This window comes from Labrus bergylta, chromosome 9, assembly GCF_963930695.1.
Source record: "Labrus bergylta chromosome 9, fLabBer1.1, whole genome shotgun sequence".
In the NCBI taxonomy this organism is placed as follows: domain Eukaryota; kingdom Metazoa; phylum Chordata; class Actinopteri; order Labriformes; family Labridae; genus Labrus; species Labrus bergylta.
The window spans coordinates 20,187,497-20,208,073 of NC_089203.1; the positions used below are offsets into that span (position 1 = coordinate 20,187,497).

The 20,577-nt window shown below is 38.8% G+C and overlaps 1 protein-coding gene across 5 annotated transcripts in view; it reads right to left on the reverse strand.

The window, feature by feature from the left end:
- diaph2 (diaphanous-related formin 2) overlaps nt 1–20,577 on the reverse strand; it is a 368,317-nt gene that overhangs the window by 258,846 nt on the left and 88,894 nt on the right. For all 5 annotated transcript variants that reach the window (XM_020640450.3, XM_065959019.1, XM_020640447.3 and 2 more), the window contains 4 exons: nt 17,426–17,565; nt 2,963–3,037; nt 2,804–2,873; nt 1,443–1,579 (listed from right to left, as the gene is read on the reverse strand). In XM_020640450.3, coding sequence (XP_020496106.2) covers nt 1,443–1,579; nt 2,804–2,873; nt 2,963–3,037; nt 17,426–17,565 — 422 coding nt within the window. The remainder of the gene's footprint in view (nt 1–1,442; nt 1,580–2,803; nt 2,874–2,962; nt 3,038–17,425; nt 17,566–20,577) is intronic.

Here is a 20,577-nt window from a genome sequence, read left to right on the forward strand (position 1 = left end):
GAATGAAACCAAGTTGAATGATAAAATTATAAAATTGAGAATAAATTGAATTAACTTAATATGTTGTTTCAGACTTTTTTGTAACTTACAAATTATCTTGAAAACTGTGCATAGCATATATATATATATATATATATATTTTTTTTTTTAAACCATAAAGGAATATTTGGGTGGTCGGTGATGTGAGACACACTCAGCTTCTCCAACACAAATTGAAGGTTTGTTTATTTCCACGTCTGCATACAGAGTGACTTTGAAATGCCATTGTTATTCTAGTCCGGCCCAGTGGGAAACAATAAAAACACTCCCTTAAATCCAATTTATAAACTGCCAGCCAGGTTGGGTGTCCCTGGCCAAACTACACGGACTTGTTCCACACATTAAAGTGACTAAACTTCATCGTCTGACCATGTAAACCGTACTGTCTGAGGTAATCTGTAGATGCAGTTTTACGCTGTCAGTGGGTTGAAGTGTATGCATGAGGTCCAATCTCTGCCTGAGTACAGAGAAACCACCCAGTGGGAGAAGATTGGAGCAATAGTGATATTTCAGTGTTTACAAGGAAATGCAGCCGCCTCCCTCCCTCATGCTGTTTCAGGAACATTACGAAGCGTGTAAACATAGTGGACGTGGACAATATCGCTTTCATCAGTGCATTTTTTGTTGGCAGGATTTCTGAAATGGTGTCGTGCTGTTTCTATATCAGCTGTGATTTAGAGAGAAAAATAAAGAAATGTGTCCCTCAACTTTGAATACTAAAAACTTCTCTACAAGTTGGACTAAAGGACAGAAACAAATCAATGTTAATACATATTTAGTCACTGACCTATACTAACTAGCCAGTGGTGCTGCCCTGCTTACCACCCACACAGATGTGCTTTTATACCTTTTCATTGTTTAATATGAAATACAGGAAATATGCAACATATGTTGTTTGTGGATGATATTGTTAGTTTCTGCTCTGTTTTGATGTTAATAGTTGTTTTTCAATTAATTAATACTACTATTGAGGCATCATTTTTTTTACCTTGACAATTTTCAATAAAGGTACTATAAAGCGTATCATATCACACATGCTATGTCGAAAAGAAAACAGTTTATATACTTTTAGTTAACTTTTTTTACGTTTTAAACTCTATCTCCTGATATAAAAAGTTGAATTGGTTCACAGCAAGGCTTGCATAGCATCTTGATTAGCTGTGATTACTTTTCTCACAAGTTTGCTTTTTTGGAGATTTTTTGTTTGGTTTGATTTATTTGTTGTCTTGTCATTAAAAAATGAATTTATTTTCACCACTACATATTTACTGAAGAGTGGTGGAATTCTCTATTACAATTACAACTTATTACAGGCTGTAGAGACGTGCATTTAATGTCATACAAGGGATGAAAACGCCAGAGCACTATGTACTGTGTGTGAGAACAAATGTGACACCACTTACATATTTTCCTCTCCAATGATACAGAAGGCTGAGAGAATTTTGACGATCTCCGTCATCATGCTGGTTTGTTTGGGGTCGATGGCTCGCGCCAGCAGCAACAGGCTACGCTCGTCTCCCAGGATCCTTTGCAGTCCATACTGTGAGACATGGAAGAGAGGAGGTAGCATGGAAAAGGTCCGTTGGGTATAAATAATGAGAGCATTTGCATTCATGGAGAACTTCCACTTCAAATGAAAAAAAAGAAAAGAAAAAAAAAAAGAATTATACAAAGAAGCAGTAATGTGCGTAGGTTATACTTAGCCTTAATTTGCTTTTAAGTAGGGACAACGAGGCCATGGGAGTAAATGGAGAGGATGATGAATTAATTCAATTCAGGACAGGACTATAGGGACAAATGCATATAGTCTCCTGTACTCTTTATCCTCCGTACATCTTAAGAAATGACCACGTGTGGGGATTAATGCAGAGAAGCAATATATCAATAGTTCATCTACCCTTGAAATGTAAGCTACTTTTTGAGAAATGAGCAAGACCTTCCCAAAAAACGATAATTAAAAGACCAGAGACTGTGAGCTTGAAATGGTAAAATTAGCTTCACTTTCCTGTCCCATTATCCCCGGCTTGTCAAGAGTCCACATTCAAATAAGGGTTGGAATCCTGGCTACCTGAGCTATTTTTAGAAATTCAGAAGTTTAATGGTGGACATAAGGTGGGAGTGGATAATTTCTCGAGACATTACCTTTAGTCCCACTCTGTACTTGAGGATTTATATTTGATTAAAATGTCAAGGTTATGCACAGGTTAAATAAAGTGGAGTTTGTTTAATAATCAATTCATGTTGATGACTAGGCCTGTTACAGTATTTGTATACCAAAGTGTCACGGGTCGGACGTCACGGTTCAGTGCAAACAGTCATAAGACAAATACGTCTGAGTGTATAAAAAAGGTAATCACACATGGCAGCATCCACTACCCAATCCATGTGGCACTAGTGCTCATTACTGTTTGCTAACCGCTATTAAAAAACAAACAAAGAAGAAGAAGACAAAACAGAAAACATGAAGAAGAAGAGTAATGCGGTTGAAAGTTGACACAAAGAAGTTCGAGGACCCGTCTGGGTCAGCCTCAGTACCAACTCTGTACCAACCTAGATTAGATCTAAATAACACAAGATGGAACAAACTGTAACTTGTACGACCGTCAGTTCTAACTTTAAGAGAAACCTAGAGGTCTACATCCTGGACATTTTGGTTATTTTTCCCTGTTGGACTGAACTTGTACTGAACCATGACCCTGCAACCAAAGTACAAAACCGACCCATGACCCCCCCTCCCCCACCTCTATTATTGACTCATACAAACCTTATTGTTCATGAAGGCTTTCAAGCATTGGATAAGTTTATGCTGGTTCCTTTTATCGATGCTTTCTTGCCTGTAAAATAAAATCAAAATGATAATGTGATAATTGTGATAAATAGAAGCTGCGCCTTTCAGAAATTTGAAAGAGATCAGATCACTTACTGTTTCTTGTCCAGCAGCTTCTCCAGAGCATCCAGGATAAGGCCAAGACCCTCATGACCGAAGTTATTAACCCAACTAGAAAGGAAAAGAGATACAATGAAGCCAGTTAGACAAACATTTATTGCCCTGCTGTTTTATTGGAAGCCATGTTGATTCACAGAGGGAAGCCAACACAAACATTATTGTATTATCCTGAGAGCAAATCAGTCACTCAGGCTAATATCAGAGGTTTAACGCTCACTCAGAAAAATTGACTGTTGTTGTTTTTAATTCCAAACAGAGCGCTGCAAATACAAAAAAACACCCCGCCCTCCCTGCTGGTGAATACGCTCTGAATAGGATTGAATTTAACTGTACACATCCACGAGCAAATGAACACACATCCGTCTTCACTACTGTTCCAATCGCTTGGCAGTTTGTATGCACCCCTCGCCCCCCGCCATGCACCCCCTACCCCCACATAGTGAGCTGTTGTGTTCTTGTGCCAAAAGATTAAGCAATGCAAGAAAGATAACGCTGTAATCGATAATGGATCGCAGGAGATAATTGGCTATAAACCGCAGTTATCAGGAGACGGCAAATGATCCAGTACAGATGAGCCCGTTTGTCTACGCTGGTGGAAGAGAGGGAGGCAGAGGGGTGATGTGGTCACGGGCAGATTATGTCATTAGCATTACTTGTTTTCAGGCTCCTGACTGTCAATAACGCAGAAAGCATGGGGCAATTTTCTGACATTAACAGGGCTTAAGTCGATGATTTATCCCGTTCTTTTGACAATGATTTGAAATAATAATGGTTTGAGTATTAAAGTCGTTTGTATTGACTCAGTGAGTCGGAAGAGACCCTCGACTAGGGACGGGATGCATTAGCTGGAGGCACCTGGCAAAGCTGAAGTGAGGTATTTCTTTGATCTGTGTCTAAATTGGAACACACTGCAACCCCCTGCAACCTTTGCGCAAATTTCAAAACAGACCACCAAACAAAAGTCATTTAGTGTAGTTTATTACACTGAATGGTTTTCTTTATGAAAAACAAAGCATCATAATTTTGTGTTTTTATGAACATTGATCCCTTTCCATCACGGGATCTGCATGTATATTTCAAAGCCATACAGAGAGAAAACAACAAAGCAGCTTGATTTTCTGCAGAATAACAACGCTGTTTGAGTGTATGCATGTGTGATACAGAGGTGGTAGGGGTAAATGTGAGCACAGGAAAACGAAGAGGGTAAAGAAGGCGACGTGGCTGAGGAAGCACATCTGAGTAAATCCAGAGTCTTTGTTTATTCTGCCTAGTTGTGCTGGTAATGCCAGTCTTCAGTGAGCTGGAAATTGAACCAATATTTGTGAGGTGAAATTCAGTTGATTAAATGGCGTAGCTGCAGTATGAGATCCTGGGAATGCTGTGAGACCTCAATAAAAGGTGTGTGAGAAATGCACTGCAAAAAAAAAAAAAAAAACTCCTGCTTTGAGCTCTAAAGGTTGACTGCTTTTTTTCTAAAAGGAGACATGAGTGCTCTGTAGCGGTGCAAAAATACAGCCAGCTTAGAAATACAGTTCAATTTAGAATATTAGAGCGATTATTAGAAAGACCGTGAACAGCATTAAAAATAATGAGACATTATTAACAAACGTCTTACCTAAAATGTATAATTACTAAGACATGTTTCTAAAAAATAAAAAAATAAAAAAGTAATTCCTAGTTTCCATATTTTTGTTCTGTCAACTGTATTTGATTTGTAAACTCTAATCATAACCTTTCATGTAGGTCCTCATTTTCACCAAAGTTAACAGAATAATACAATTTAATAAGATAAGAATGTCTCCAGGATGATTCTCTTAACAATCCAAGTAGAGAAGAATGAAAGACTTTCAATATAAACAAATTAAACTAAAAATAGGGTACAATCAGACTACTCAAGTGGTTGGAGAGTCAAAAAGATCTCTAAATGCCACACATTTGTTTAACAGCTGTGCTTCACCTTGGAAAATTAAAGCTAAAAAACTCCCATTTGACACTTTTTAAATCATAAATACTTTTGAAACTTTGTTGATTCCAGCAACATGTTTCATTGCATTCTTTTGATCAGGCACCCACAGGTAGGTCTAGAAAGTCTTGAAATTGACTTCTCATGTCTAAAACCATTATATATATATATCATTAGAGGAAAAAGAATCTTGATTTAGTGAGAACAAACAAATACACTAATATCCAAAGTGGGTAAAACAGCACAGTTCACAAAACAAGCCAGGAGGCTTCAATAATAAATACCTTCAACTGAGAAGGTGCACTAATTAAAACAGAATGCAAATTGGAAACTTTGCAGCAGATGTTTGTGGAATATGTCTGCTGTCTGCTTTGTGTTTACCTCCCGTCTAATAGTGTTGGAAAGGAATAGAATAGACATAAACGAAACGGAGGGACATGGGATTGTCGATGCAAAAAATGTGTCATCAAAAATGTATGTGTTGCTGCAGGTTGCAACATAATGCGGTCCTCCTCAAGGTTTTTAAGGCACTAAATGTTTTGACTCCTCCCTGCACCCCCACGCCGTCTATCATTTTCTGTCCCCTCACGTACACCCTCAGGCTCGCTGCAGCTTGCCTTCTAAAAGTCCCCAAAGTTACCACAAAGAAAATGAGATATGGTACTTCTAGAGTGCTTGTCCTGAGGCAATAAAGAACCCTATCTCTGTTCATCAGAGAAACTGCCTCAGTGGACAACAAGCTATTTCAACTACAAACAGAACAATGCAAATATTAACGCCACCTCTGCTAGGACGCCTACTTGAAGTAATAATAATGTTTGAAAAGTTGTAACAGGCTGATGGTCTACCTGTCTGTAGCTACCTTTCACTTACAACAAATAGTCCGTATTCCAACATTTAATGAGCTTAGATATATTTAGAAAGCGTACAATACTCAATTCCAATTAGATAACTACTGTTGCTAACAAAGTAGAGCAGTGTAGAGGTGACTTTTTGGTCAAACATGACGTATTTGTGACTTCAGGCCAATGCAGCAATTTAACAGTAAAGGAACAAGAGGTCACAATTATTCCTTATCAGTCTCCTCTCCTAATGTGGGCATACATCCAAGGATTTCATTAGGTTAGGGGAGAACTTGCTCGTCTGATATTGATGGCTATAATCCTCTAGTAAAGTGCCACCAAATTGTGTTACTTTTTGCAATCATGTAAATCCTGCAGACAAAATGAAAAATTCATGGTCAGTCTAAAAGGAAGCAATTGCATATTTTATTTTTTGTGTTATTACTACTGACTGGATGTAAGTATGTTGTAATTACCACCACTGCTGTAAAGTGCTTTGGATAATCTCACAATTTAGATATTTTAAATATTAATGAGATGTTTACGAGCCTCATGCATGCAACAAATATTAAAGTCTGATTTAAACTCAATAATGTTGTGGAAGTCTGGAAAACTTAATGGAACAGGGTTTAAATGTCTTGCAATGAGATGACCATCTGTCCTCCAGTCCAATGACATTCAGTCCCCGAAAGACTTAACTGACTTTCTGACTTGTGCCGCCACAACAGATGTAGTTATATGCATGAGCAAGTATTCATGCATACATCCAATTTTCTATACAGCTCATCTTGTTCGGGGTCACTGGGAGGGCTTGAGTCTATCTCATTTTGCATTTCCTGAAAGGCATGGTACATCCCGGACGGGTCAAAGGTCCAACACAGGGCAAACAGATACAGATAAGGTAGATGTGTAGGGATGAAATTCAGAGGAAACCCAGTACATATTAAGTCCACACAGATGGCCGACAGATTTAATCAAACGGTTATCTAGCTTTGAGTTTATTTTGTAAAACTGAGCCACTATAACAGTCCAGTGTGTATCCTGCTTCTCACCCAATGACAGCGGGGATTGGCTCCAGCCCCCTGCGACCCCGATATGGGAAAAGTGGTATAGATAATGAATGGATGAGTATTTATATTGCCATGTGTTCCCTTTGTCAGTCTCTTCTAGCAGTATTTTCAAGTTACACAACATTATGAAGCCTTAGCTGCTGCCTTAAAACTACTGTGAAGTGCCTTTTTTAAATGTATGTTACTTCCTCCACCACACACTGGCAGTACTAAGCAAATGGAGTGGTACTCGCCTCTGAAACTTGTTGCTTTCAAGGCTGTCTCAATGTTTTCCTCAAAGGAATTCAGTTAGTTACAATGATAGCACTGTAGGTTCCTGGAAGTGCGGACAGTATATCAAAGCAAGGAGTGTGGAAAACTCAACAAGTGTCGAGTGCGTGTAGAGTTCTGCAAATACTTGGCTGGGGAAATGTTGATACATGATGAAAAGATTACTGTGCATCACAAAAAAACCACAGTGAGTGACTCAACAGCGACAGACACAGTGAGAGGCAGACACTCTCTCACCCTCTCTGTTTGACTGATCGCTGTTCTCGTGTTTAGATGGCTTCTCTGCGCCCATTGATTTCAGTCTATGGACCAGTTTTTTTTTTCTATCATGGCAAGGTGGGGAGCTTTGTTATTGAAAGCTTCTGTGAAAGTGCAATAGCCTTCATATTGTATTACAGGCGACACCATACAACTGTCCCATTGTGGGAAGACTGACCTATTCGGTCCCACAGCGCTCCAATAGAGGCCCAAAGCAATGCAATGCAACAAATAGCTCTGAACATCATAGCATGAAACCAAGCACCACCAGTGTCTGCTTAGTGATCTGCCATGCCAAACGCTGGGCTACATTATACTCTGATCAATTTAATAGTAGGATAAAATAACTTTAATGCAAAGGGCATATCAAATGACAGACATACGATATAAACTATAAGCTGTACTTTTCTTTTCATTGCATTGACAAAAATCAAAAACAGATATTGATTAGCTTCTAAATCTGAAAACTTCCAACAACAAGTTTTAGTATTTGGGATTATTTTTCACTGATGAACACAAGGATAGAAAGAAAAAAAGATCTTAGGAGCACTGGATGAAACAATAAAAGTTATCGGTAATCATCTCTTATTCACGTTTGTTTTTCTTTTAGCCGTTATTTTCTTGCTACCTTTCACCTAAGACGCTCAGTTTGCTGATTTCTAATATTTCCAAAGGTTTAAGATACGATTTATCTGTCTTAAGCAATGCAATTGATGTAAAACTAACCCGCTATCCAAATCATCTTTAACAAAAGTCAAACAGTGTGAAAACTCCTGATGACATTGGACATTGTAGGGCTGTTTTTGCTGACCAGTCTTTTCAGGTTTGTTATCAGGTTGACACAATGCCACTCTCCCTGGGAAGGAAAACTATATGTGATCTATGATCATCTCCTCAAGGGAGTCCCTTTTTGGGTACTACAGGAGACTGGGGTACTGAGACCATTACTACTTCCTATACAGTCTTTACTTAAGTTACAGAATGAGGAGTCAAAAGCGTTTTTGTTGGGTGTTGGCCCCCTCCAGGGTAGTCCATTGGTGACTGTTGGCCCCCTACTGGGTAGTCCATTAGGGCGTGTTGGCCCCCTCCAGAGTGGTTCATTGTCAATCAATGTGCCAATAATGGATTGCCTGAAAGCAATGGGTTGCCCCCTTATGGTTGGTTGTGGTTTATTGCCTTATGCAAAGAGTTATCTTGGGGACTATTTTCTTTTTTTTTTATGAAAGGGCAAAATGGATAGTGAGATGAACAAAAGCCCTGGGTGCAGAATGAGTGGTGATAAACGCCTTATGCCAAACCATAGAGAAAAGGAAGGAGCTGAACATAGGGCCACAGCTTTGTTTTAGTCAGCCAACCTTCAATCCAACCCTCACGTACAATCAGGAAATATGGTTTGATACCAGCAGCTAAAATGGGTTTCCTCTGTAGGGTGGCTGGGCTCAGCCTTCATGATAAGGTTAGGTAGGGTAAGCTCTGAGTAGAGTCACTGCTCGTTCACATCAAAAGGAGCAAGCTGTGGTGGTCTGGGCACTGATTAGGACACATCCTGGCAACTTCTTAGGAGGTGTTGGGCAAATCCAATTAGTATGAGACTAAGGGATCGACCAAAAACTATTAATACAAATTACAAATCATATCGGGCCTGTGAATGCCTTAGTACCCCAAGAATTAAAATGAAACATTGATAAAGGCTTTAAACCATGCCAACAGTCCCAAAAGGCTACAGGTCTCTTTAAGCCCAAGTAAAAAGTTTGAACTGACTATAACTTGTTTTGTTTTTATTGGACCCTTCCCACTGAGTCTAACAGACGCTCTCTGTACCCTTCATTTTTCACACGCCTAGAGCCAAAATCATTGACCTGTGCTGTCCTTGAAAGAGAACAAAGAACAGCTGAGATCCTTCACATGTAACTCCAGGTAACATGCACTCTTTCCATCCAAGCGACAGACGCTGAGTCATTCCACTTAACTGCCCCTGATATTGTCTGAGGAATATCTCCTACCGACACAGTTCTAAAATACACAGCATCACTGCGAGGAATGTGTCATTTTCAGATATTGATAGCGCATATGTAATCTAAAAAAAAACAATAATATAAGATATATAATGGAGATACAAAATGTTTTTTGTCTACAAGTAATGTTCCATAATAACCTTTTTTTTATTATTCAACTTCTCAAGTCACCTCAGAGGGAAGGGAGATGTTCTGATACATGATGTACTGATAAATAATTCAACTAATAGAGGTAATTATACAGTCTCAGGACAATAGTCTTGTCAGCAACGTGTTTTTTTTTTTCTCAGCTTCAATCAGAACTTTGGCTTTATTAAAATAAAAAAAGAAACACAAAACAAAGAGGTGTCTACATTTTTTTGGCATGGGGACAAAAAATTGTCTGTGCATGTAGCTGCTTTATGTTCAAGGATGCAAAACAACTCAATAAAGGCCGCCATAGTGGACAACTGTATGTGAGGGATTAGGGAGCACAGGTTTCTATCTGAATTGAATCAAGTGCAAATAGCTAAGTGCAGACAGCTCACAGCACAACAATTTTCCCCAGTCACTTTGAAATGACCCCCCACAGAGTGCACAACACTACTGAAATGTCTAATTATTCCCCGAACAACACAGAGGATTGCTAGATAACAGCCCTCACTGTTAGATGGAGGTAAGGAGAAGCCAGTAGTAATACTTGCAGATTGCAGTCTGATTAGATCAATTCCTGTAATTGTTAGGGAAACAGTAAATCTGTGTGTGTTGTGGAGGGTTTTGATGAGATGTATCAACACATTCCTCTGGTGTCTGCAGGAATGGGTTTCATCTTTCCAGGAAGAAAGGAAATTGCAGTGGCACGCACTTCTTTGAAAGAATGGTTTCTATTTTCAAAGCCATAAAGTCGCCATTTTTCAAGCTTTTGTTGCTGTCACCTTGTAGAGCAGACCTATAAAACCCTGCAAAAAGCGTCAATGTACACCTTTTAGATTGTGTGTGTATGTTAGTGCTATTATTTGATATCTTCTGGGAGCGAATAAAAGGTTTTGACAGCTCTGCAACTCTACACAGGATGACTTTTAGGTAAAGTTCAAACTTTAAGGCCAAAGAAAGAGAGAGAAGATAACATTGTTAATAATATGAATGTTGTAGTATTTATGTGGTTTTGAGAACACCAAGCTGTAGGATGTAAATACATGTAAACACCATTGCATGTTGCATCATGTCCATCATTAGAATCATATCTTCAAAAATAAATCCACACTCAAATTTAAAAACCAACATTTCTGAATTATGTATGTCTCACTTTGTATGTATCGCATTGGGGGCCGTAACAGATATGAGTATCTTGGAGGTTAACAGATGGTGTCATAAAATGAAATAGGCATCACTCTTAAAATATGCCCAGACACTGGGGACATTTATGTCTCCAAAATCACTTTCACTGCCTCTGAGGAAGAAGGGCGAACTCTGAAGTCAGCCGCAAGGGTAAAAACTAGTTAACTCGCTTCATTTCTGACTGCTCGTCACGTCTCTCCAAGACAGTGTCATAACAATTGTGCCAAATTTTACAGTCAATAAAACTCCTTGAAAGCTATAAAATGAGAATAATTACGCCATGCAGAGAAGTAAAAGACAAAAATAAGATTGATTACCCTAATGAGTGAATTCCTTCTGTTACTTCTAAAAAAAACACAAGAGACCCCAGAATGCTCTGAGATCGGACATTTTCTGAATCGTTATGTTATTTCCGAGTATTCCCTATCTTGTTTTTTTTCTTTTTTTACAAGTGACAGATGCACCTTTACAGAGGCCTGGATGGTGACACTGGTCTGTGATAACATTGGCAGTCTAGAGAGTAGAGTCCCCCAGCACCTCACTGGAAAGCTTCTGCTCCTGCTTATTTCTTTGCTGTGGCAACAGCCAGAGCATATTTCATGGCCTTGACAGGTTAGATTTCTGAAGATGTGGCGTCTCTCCACATCCCTTCCTGGAGGATGTTAAATCTTGATCGTTATGGTAGGAAATCAAATTGCTATTTTTCCATTACTCTACAAAGTGATGGGATGGGAAGAAATGTTGCTTGATCTAGACATTTCAAAGGCATCAAGCAGGCATCAAAGTGTCCTGAGGTAGTCTGTCATATCTGAACCCAACTAAGGACATCTGAATATTTTTGATACATTTGAAATTTTTCAAAATTTGACATGAAGTCTGATAGAGCTGAGCATAACACAGCGACTACAGAGGATCAATTAAGGATGATCCACTGAGATAGGAAGCTAATTCCACGTGAAAATGAAACCGAGTTAAAACATTTATTAATCTCTGTAAGGAATCTATGTCAGATAGAGTTGGCACATTGATGTGCACTGCACCTAAAACTTAGTGGAGCTTAATCCAGAGTCACTGATCACACTTTGTGCCGGTGCCAGACAAGATTTTTGGCCGATGCTGTCGAGGAGGGTTTATACAGTCTGAGAGTCGTTCAGACGATAATTGTTCAAACAGTCACAATGGCAGAGGGGCAGATGGATATGCTTCTATGAGATGGTGTTGATTGGCTGTTGCACACAGTGGACAGGAGAAGAAGAAGAGGGAGGACAAGTCAGGGATATAGAACGAGTCAATTTGAATGATAAAAAATGCATTTGTGCCAAGGGAGAGGCTTTTTTCTGACACCTTTTAATTGTCTTGGAAATAATCTCATGAGTAGCATACACATGAAATGTAAAGACTATAAAGTAATACCCTTCACCTTCAATAAGGGATTTTACTTTGACTTTTGAAGTATGATAACACTGTATCTTAACTGTGTTGTAATAATCCTGTCTGGTCAGAGTCAAGAGTCGATTTCACTGCAAGAATCAAATAATACTCTTAGATAATAGGATAAGGGAATATGACTTCTTTACTCAATCGTTATATGAGAGAGCTCCAACTCTGTTCTTGGCAGGAATAGCAGGGCTTCTCAGTATGCTGTTCAATGCTTTATCAAGCTGGGCATCAGGACAGACAGTCAATAGGACGAGCAGCTTTATGTTAGCAGGCATAGTAACTTCAAAGCTCGTAAAAAAAAAAACATTACCAGTGTTACTTCCTTGCAACCCTCGGTGCTCGGCTACAAGCATTCAACTGAGAAAAGCCAGTGAGACTGAGTGAGGCTCAGAGAAAAACCTGTGTGGCAGAGCAGCGAGATCATCACAACAACCCACACCTCCAGTATCCAGACACACAGAGAGGGGGGGGGGGGGGTGAGAAAAAACTCAGTCGTCAGCAAATGTCTCCCGCCTCCACAAAAAAAAAAGACCCCACAAGAAAATGTCTGACTTGTACCGTGAAGATTTCACATAATGAAAAGCTAGGAGCCCCGGTTCAATTTTGCTTGAATATGTCTGAGGGATCTGAGAGGCAGCAGATCGAATACGGAAGTCACTGCAGGATTTGACAGTCGTAGTGTAATGCTGACGGCTAAACACAGAGAACGCAGAAGCAGGAGCCATGGATGTGAGCTCTGCTGCCCAAAACAACTTTAACCACTGTGCTACTTTCTTTTATTGGAAAGTCTATTGATGGAGCAGCAGCTGAATTAGTTTAGAAGAAGTGAGCTTTAACCCCACTGCTTCAGACTGATAGTACAAATTGAATGTTACATTACGGTTTGCCTGGTTTTGTAAAGATCTAATGAAATAGAAGACTTTTGCTTTAGTGAATGCAATGGTTATTTTCTGTTTCCTATCAAGTAATCTAATTATTTTATCATTTTTAAATGAATCACAGTTTTCAAAATGTTCAAGACAGATTATAAGGTATTTGTGGGATGAGAGGAAATAATAGGCTGGACAGAAACACAGCAGGATTTCTATTCCGCAAAAAGGAAAAATAAAGAGGGTTGTAATTCTCTGGAAGAAGGCGCCTCACTTCGTGTCAGTGGATTAAGAATTAATGAAAAGTGGCTAGTCACTCTGACACTTCTGAATTAAGAGGAGAGTATCCAAATGACAAAATTAAAAGGAGGAGGATGAAGTAGAGGATAAATAATTGGCTGGGGGAATTTTTTGACAGAGAGAGAGAGAGAGAGAGAGAGAGAGAGAGAGAAGAGGAAAGCATGGCAGCTGAGGAGAAGGAGAGTGGAAACAGAGTGAGTGGCGTCCGCTCCGGGCGATGCCATCTGTGGGTGGATCTGCAAAGGCTGTGTGCCACACACCTGTGTGGAACTGCCTGGGAGATAAGGCCCTCAGCACAATGGCCCCGTGGCCACCTGTGCTGCCAAACAGGTGCACAGCCTAGCCAATTAAACTATTAGACAAACACAGGCCTCTGGGAGTAAATTAGCAGGCTGCCTAAACATCAGAGGAAAAACAAAAAGCAATGGTAAGCACTAACTGTGAAGAACAACAACTCTTTGATGGTGAGACTTTCATTCCATTGTATAGAATTAGGCTGCAGTGTTTCATTAAACAAAGTGCTGGTTTTGAGTTAAAGCGTGCCATGAAGGTGGAAAATGTGTCTGGAGTTTAAACACCGATCATAATAAAGGTTTTTGATTTGAAAAGTGCAGGAAACTGTTTAATTGCTTACAGATTCAGACTTTTTTTTAAGTCAGGCATGACACAAAGTAATGTACGACACTTTAAATGTCACTCTAACTTTGCCACTTTATCTATTTTAGTCACTTTATCTAGTCACTTTTAATTTGTTGTCACTGTTTTTCAATCCACTTCACTTTGCTTACTTACTAAACTATTCAAAGCCACCTTCTGTGCATTGCATTCATCACTCTTCATTCTGAATTTTTCAATCTCAATTGTCCTCATTGTAACTCGAGGACCGTAGCATCACGGTCCTCGAGTTACAACATTTCATCTCAGTGTGTACTTTGTATATGGTTAAAAAGAAAATAAAGAACTTGACTTGACAAAGAAAGGTCTTCATGAACTAAGAGGTTAGACAGCACACAATAACAAACTCGACATCGCTACTTAAAGCATAGTTTTTTTCATAATGCTACTATATGAGTCATTTGCTTGGATGTGACTAAGTAGTGCTTTAACTAATGGAAGCTAAATGATCCATGTCTTGAAATAACGATTCTATATATAACTTACAACAAGGCAGAACTCTAAGCTTAAATCAAAAACAATTCAAATGTGGCCCGTTTATGTCTCGTTTTTTTCTTCTTTTTTTTTTAATCACTTTAACAGTTGATATAAACAAACTCCAGCCTTCAAATTCTGTTCGAACACAGGAAAGACTTTTTAAACAAAGTTTGCCTGGCCATTTAAAAAGAAAACTGAAACCAGAAAATAATCATCTGTTGACTGGTGTGGAATAGGAGTTTGTCCCTTTAATGAGAAATGTTTTTCAATGCTATGAAGTATGAGGTAAACTAGTAAAAGTCATACAGTATATTCAGCAATTACTGCTACCACATCTCTACATGTAATGAATACAAGCTCATTACTAGCTTCTGCAGCTTCTGCAGAGGAATGTGATCATTTCTTCAACTTTACTGGAAAGTCCATGAATTAAAAGCAGTTTTAAAGACGAGCAACTTATTATTATTCCCAAATGGAAATTGACAAAAGCGTGAATGCCCTGTTCTCTCATCTTCTTCATTGTTATTTTCAGTATATGATAACATACCGTACAAAGGTTACATTAACATAGTGAAGTCAAAAAAAAAATTTGCAACCCAAGTGTGCATTCCCTGTGTGTTGTGATCCATGACAATTAAGTGCATTCATGTTAATCAGGAGTAACCTTATCCATGCTTTAAGAAAACAATCAGTCCCTCCCTGTCTCCAGGAGAGATAAGAGAACGGGTGTGAGGACAAGCAAGAGGACAGTTTTTGAGTCAGCACACTCGCAGACTCCTCCCCCGCAGCACACATAGCCCACGGGTGGTTTTTTCCTCCCTAGATGGACGTGGCCCTCCTTTGACTCTGTGCTGCACTGGTCCTTTACATGCCGGTCAAAGGTTTAGCTATTTGAAAACACCCACAGGGCAAGCCTGGCCTCGCTTACATCCCCTCGGCACCAGTTGGCCTTTCTGAGTGGAGAGGCTGACTTGACTCCCCACAGCTTGCCTGAGACCATGGAGACCGGCTTCACAGCACTGCAATCACTCCAGGGATGATTACTTAACTTCTTTGCTATACTCTGTGCTGTATACCACACTTACATAACATTAAATATGCAGTTGAGTGAAGCTTAGAATACTAAAAATGTGTGTACAATTTCTCTGTCTAAGAATCGCTAGCTAATATTAGCATAACAAATATCTTTAAATACTTAGTTAGATCCGTCTCTCTGCAAAAATTATTGCAAGAGAAAAAACAACTTTGTGTCCATGTTCTAAAATAAGTAGATGCAGTTGTCAGGCTGGTAGTAGTACACAAATCAAATAAAAGCCTCTAAGAGGCCTTGCATGGGGGTCCCTGTATCTGTGTTCAAGGTGAATATACAAAAAAGCATTCCACTCAAGCAATGTCCATTTAATATGCACCATTCATTGATTCACATTAAGAAACATCTCCTCAACAGTGGGCTGGTAAATAATTTAAAGGAGCGGCTGTCATGAGTTCCTTTGCACAATAGGTTCATCCTCCTCTCTCGCACCCCATAATCATAAACTTAACATGAAAGACAGCAGAAGAAGCGCTTTGTCATCACCTGTGGTTTTCCTAACCAGTCGCCCTGGGAATCATTACATATGTTGGTTTTTTGGTCGAGTTAGGTTCAAATCTGGATGCTTCTTCCTGCCAAGGACATGTGGGGGTTTTAGAAGGACTGTCGAGCTTTTCTAACTGGCAAGTAATCACATGAAGCTGCATGTTTTATAGAGATATACTCTTCATCTCATTTGAAAGTCTGAGTGTGATCTGTTGGATAGACTTGGAGGGACTTGCTTTTCTTTTAATAAACGTTAACAGCCAATCAGAACAGCTGTTCTTTCAGTTAACCTTAGACTTACAGTTTGCGCTCATTAAATTGGGAGGCATAAATGTCGCTGTCGTTCGTGATTGCTGTTGAGGGGATAAAATACATATCAGAGACATCATTTGCTGTCCTTTATGTGTCCACGGGTCCAATGAAGTCTCTTTACATACATCTAATTTAAAGACATAGACTTCTGCAGACACCCCTATATTATTCCAGTGGATAGGAAAGGACCATCCCTAGAATAAAGCCACATTCTGCCTTCAAAAGGGGAGAATAAAGAGCTCTATGAATTACTGAGAGTAAAAACACATTTTTGTTCTTCTTAAAAATATATATGTAATACCAGGTTATAAGATACACCTGCACATTCCTGCCACAAAGCCATACATTTTAAATAAATCATGAATTGTTCCATTTTCAGATTAAATTCACAAGCATGTACTGATTCAAGATTCGTTAGTTTGCTTTCTCCTTTATGGTAATGGAGGAGTGATTGGGCTTTAATGAAATAAGCTTTATCCAAGGAAAATTGGGATAAGAATATTTCCACAATTGTTTAAACATTTTAAACTGAAGAATTTATCAAGTATAAAAAAAGTAGAATCCCCACTAGACCGCAGAGAGAGAAAAGGAGCACTTCAAATTAAGACCTCTTTTCATTTTGATGAAACCATTTGCCAGTAATTGGAGATACTCTGCTCTGGTATTTGAGTTCTGTAAATGTTTAAATAAAAGCCTGTCCTAATTTAAGGCTCTTTTTTACTAGCCTGGTGTTTCCACACATTTTGACGAATCTAGACAGGTCTCAAATAGAGGCCCCTGTGTGTTTAGTTTTTATATACTATGCAGTTTGGGAGAGATGGGCTGTCTTACAAAGCAAGATCAATTAAGTGATTTGTAATTTAATGTGCAATTTTTGCTGTGCACGAATTAGAGGCCTGTCTCGTGTTGCCACCTATCCCGAAAAAAGGCAGAGTCATTTCAATGGTTGAAGTAAATAAAAGCAGGGGCTGTAAATTGAAGATTTACAGTATAACATAAAATAATTTCCTGTAAAAAAGCACAGCTTTAGTGGGTGAACAAATCCAGTAACTCACCTGACAGGGTTACTTGTGAGAGAAACTCTGAGGGACTCCAGGCAGTTGAGCAGCTTTTCTTCTGTGATGCCTGAACGCAGCTCGTGGACATATTCTTGGGATGAAAGTGTACACTCATGCTTGCTGTTTCTCAGTCCTCCCTGGAAGAAAATATCAAGAGGAAAGTGATTAGATTTTCACAGGGCTCTTTCAACTCAACACTTATGGTGATTTAATGGAATGAAAGATAAAGCGGTGGTAATCAATAAGAAGAAAGAAAGCATGTGTGCACCACATAAAGACATCCATGTAGGATTTGAATGTACAGCATCTTTATTGATACGAACTGTGGATGTTTTCATATCAGTTTCGGACTGAGACACATGTATTAACTGTACAACAAATCAGACAATAAATACAAGTGAAAAGGACTTTATCTAGTGAGTAAGCTGTTTTTTTTCTTCAGTAAGAGAAGTTGTTGTGACTTGATTCTCACAAATCTGCTTGTGATAAAAGCTGCCCAAAATCCTCTGTGTTTTACATAAAGGATGAGCGATAGGTCTAGAAATGTGTTCGCCAATTTCTGCTTTGCTCAATCTGCCAATACTCTAATGATGGGCCATACTCACAGAGAGCCAAACACCGACTCGACATGCTATCTGCGGCTGCTCCTGCTTGAAGTAAATGGATTCTTTTGTATAATCTCAACAGAGGGCTCTTGGGACATGTTGCTACACTGATGCTTACACAATGAGACTACCTATTGGCATCAATACACACACTTAAACCACAGCAGGGGAAAACACATTTTCAACACTCTGACTCTGCAAGCACATATTGAAGTCGTATATTACATTGAGCTACAGCTTTATTCAAAAGTTACAGAAAGATTGATCTATTGTAGGCCTGACATCGTTCCCAGTCTAACAAATAAATATATGTTAAAGAAATGATGAGGCTTTGATGCAAATTGATGCATTTCACTACTTTATCTGCACTATCAGAACAAGCTCCAAGAACACTTGTTAAATTAGACATATCAAAAGTTTTGTTTGTCAAATATATTTCAGTTGGTGGTTGAGCCAAAGTATGACAAGAAAACAAATGAGAAGACACGCGGTGTAAAGAGTGTTACATGTCTGAACCAGACTGCTGGGCAAAATCTTCCACACTGTGCTCCTCCCTGGACTGTTTGGTTCCCCACAAAGTGAGCTGTGCTAATAGGCAGTTTGGGAAGTAATAAGCTTGCTCATTTATGTGAAGGAAAGAGAGGCCTGCTGCTCTCTTGCAATGTACAGTTAACATGAAAGAACTTGTTTTTTTTGTGTGTGAAAAAACAGAGGCAGTCCAACAATAGCAAGCTGCCAATGATAATGTGCTGTAGGTATAAACACAGCTCATTGTGTGAGTGGTTATCAAACTGATGAAGAAGTATTTGTTTGATAAAGGCTGATGCTACATCCTGTTTCTTAACTGGCAGAGGTGATTCCTGCCAGATCAAGTAGAAGTCATTCTTCCACAGCCAGTGTTGAAATGTGATTTGATTATTCAGAGTGAAAATGTAAGCACACGAAGCCTACTTCTAGAGAAAACCAAAAAGACTCATAAACAAGGATCTATTATTCCAAAGTAAGATTGCATTTTACCGTTCCTTTTCTGAACCAATATATTCTTCTATTATCATTTTCAGGCATGGCTTTAGTTATTTATCTCGTCTGCTATTGTGATACCAGCATTCATTGGCAAAAAAAAAAGAGCAACACCTCAAAGAAAATCTGAAACCTGCGAGTGTTCTTTGAGATAATTGTCTAGTTTTCAAAACTGTGGTTTGATTTTGTGAGAAATCAATATTCTGTGCTTCTGACTTTTATCCCTCTTTCTCAACTTGATCTATACAAACACTTAAGCCATTCATCTTTTCTCAAGTACCATCGGGTGAAAGAGTGGGAGTGACTGTCTTAGCTTTTATCTGACTGAATGTAGTTAGAGGCCATGGGGAGAGGGAAGAATCCTTCTTATTACCATCTATGTTTTTCAACTGTTAGCTACCACAGGAGTCTATGCTGCATGTTTCAACCCAACACAATCTGTAAAAGTTTTTTTTTTTGTTTTTTTCCCCGTATTGACTATCTAACTGTTAAGACTCAGAAATCAAATTTAAAAGAGAACCATTTGTGGAAAGCAAAATTATTCGATGAAGATAGGAAAAGAGAAACACTCCAGACTCTTGACAAAACCCCAGAGATTGAATTCATAGGTTTTGAGTTAGGAAGGTTCAACTAAGACTGTGATAAAGTTTTACAGTAGCTTAGAACCATTTCAATTATATTTGTCTGCTTGTAAAAGAACTTCAAATTCAGTGTGTCTTTTCATCCCTGAAAGAAAGTGTTTTCAAACAAACTCTTGAGATGAGTGATCAAATGAAAGGTTATGTTATTCTTTTGACTCACTTTTGGAATATGTAAGCAGATATTTTTATCATATACCGTATACTCCATAAGCTGCAACTGTATGTCCCTGATTCTTAAAGAATCTGAATTTTTCTTTAGACCTTCGACCATGAAGCCAAAAAATACCCTATAGACTTTAATAAATACAGTACAAGGGTCAAGTAGCGTTTCAGTCACAGCACTATAATGTTCCGAAAAGGAATATGAGCTGCAAAGAAATGACTCAAAGGGTAACAGACAGAAATGTGTTAGAAAAAAAGATGTATTAAAACAGTCTGAGCTAATGTGATGATGGCATAATAAATCAATCCAGGCATTAAACGACTATGCTTTTAGAATTACTAGTTAGCTGTGGGATTCTTTTTAACATATGCACAGGGACAGCAGATGACACTTTGTATTTCAGGCCAACCTTAGCTCACAATACAACTGTAAAGATAATAAATATAAAGATATTCCCTCAAGATTGGCCTATACAAAAGGCGTTGTATGGTATTGTATGGTATTTGGTATATGGTATAGGGTATGGTATGGTATGGTATGGTATGGTATATGCTATATGGTAAGGTATGGTGTGGTATACGGTATGGTATATGGTTTGGCATGGTATGGTGTATGGTATGGTATATGGTATATGGTATGGTGTATGGTGTATAGTATGGTATGGTATATGCTATATGGTAAGTTATGGTGTGGTATATGGTTTGGTATGGTGTAGTATAT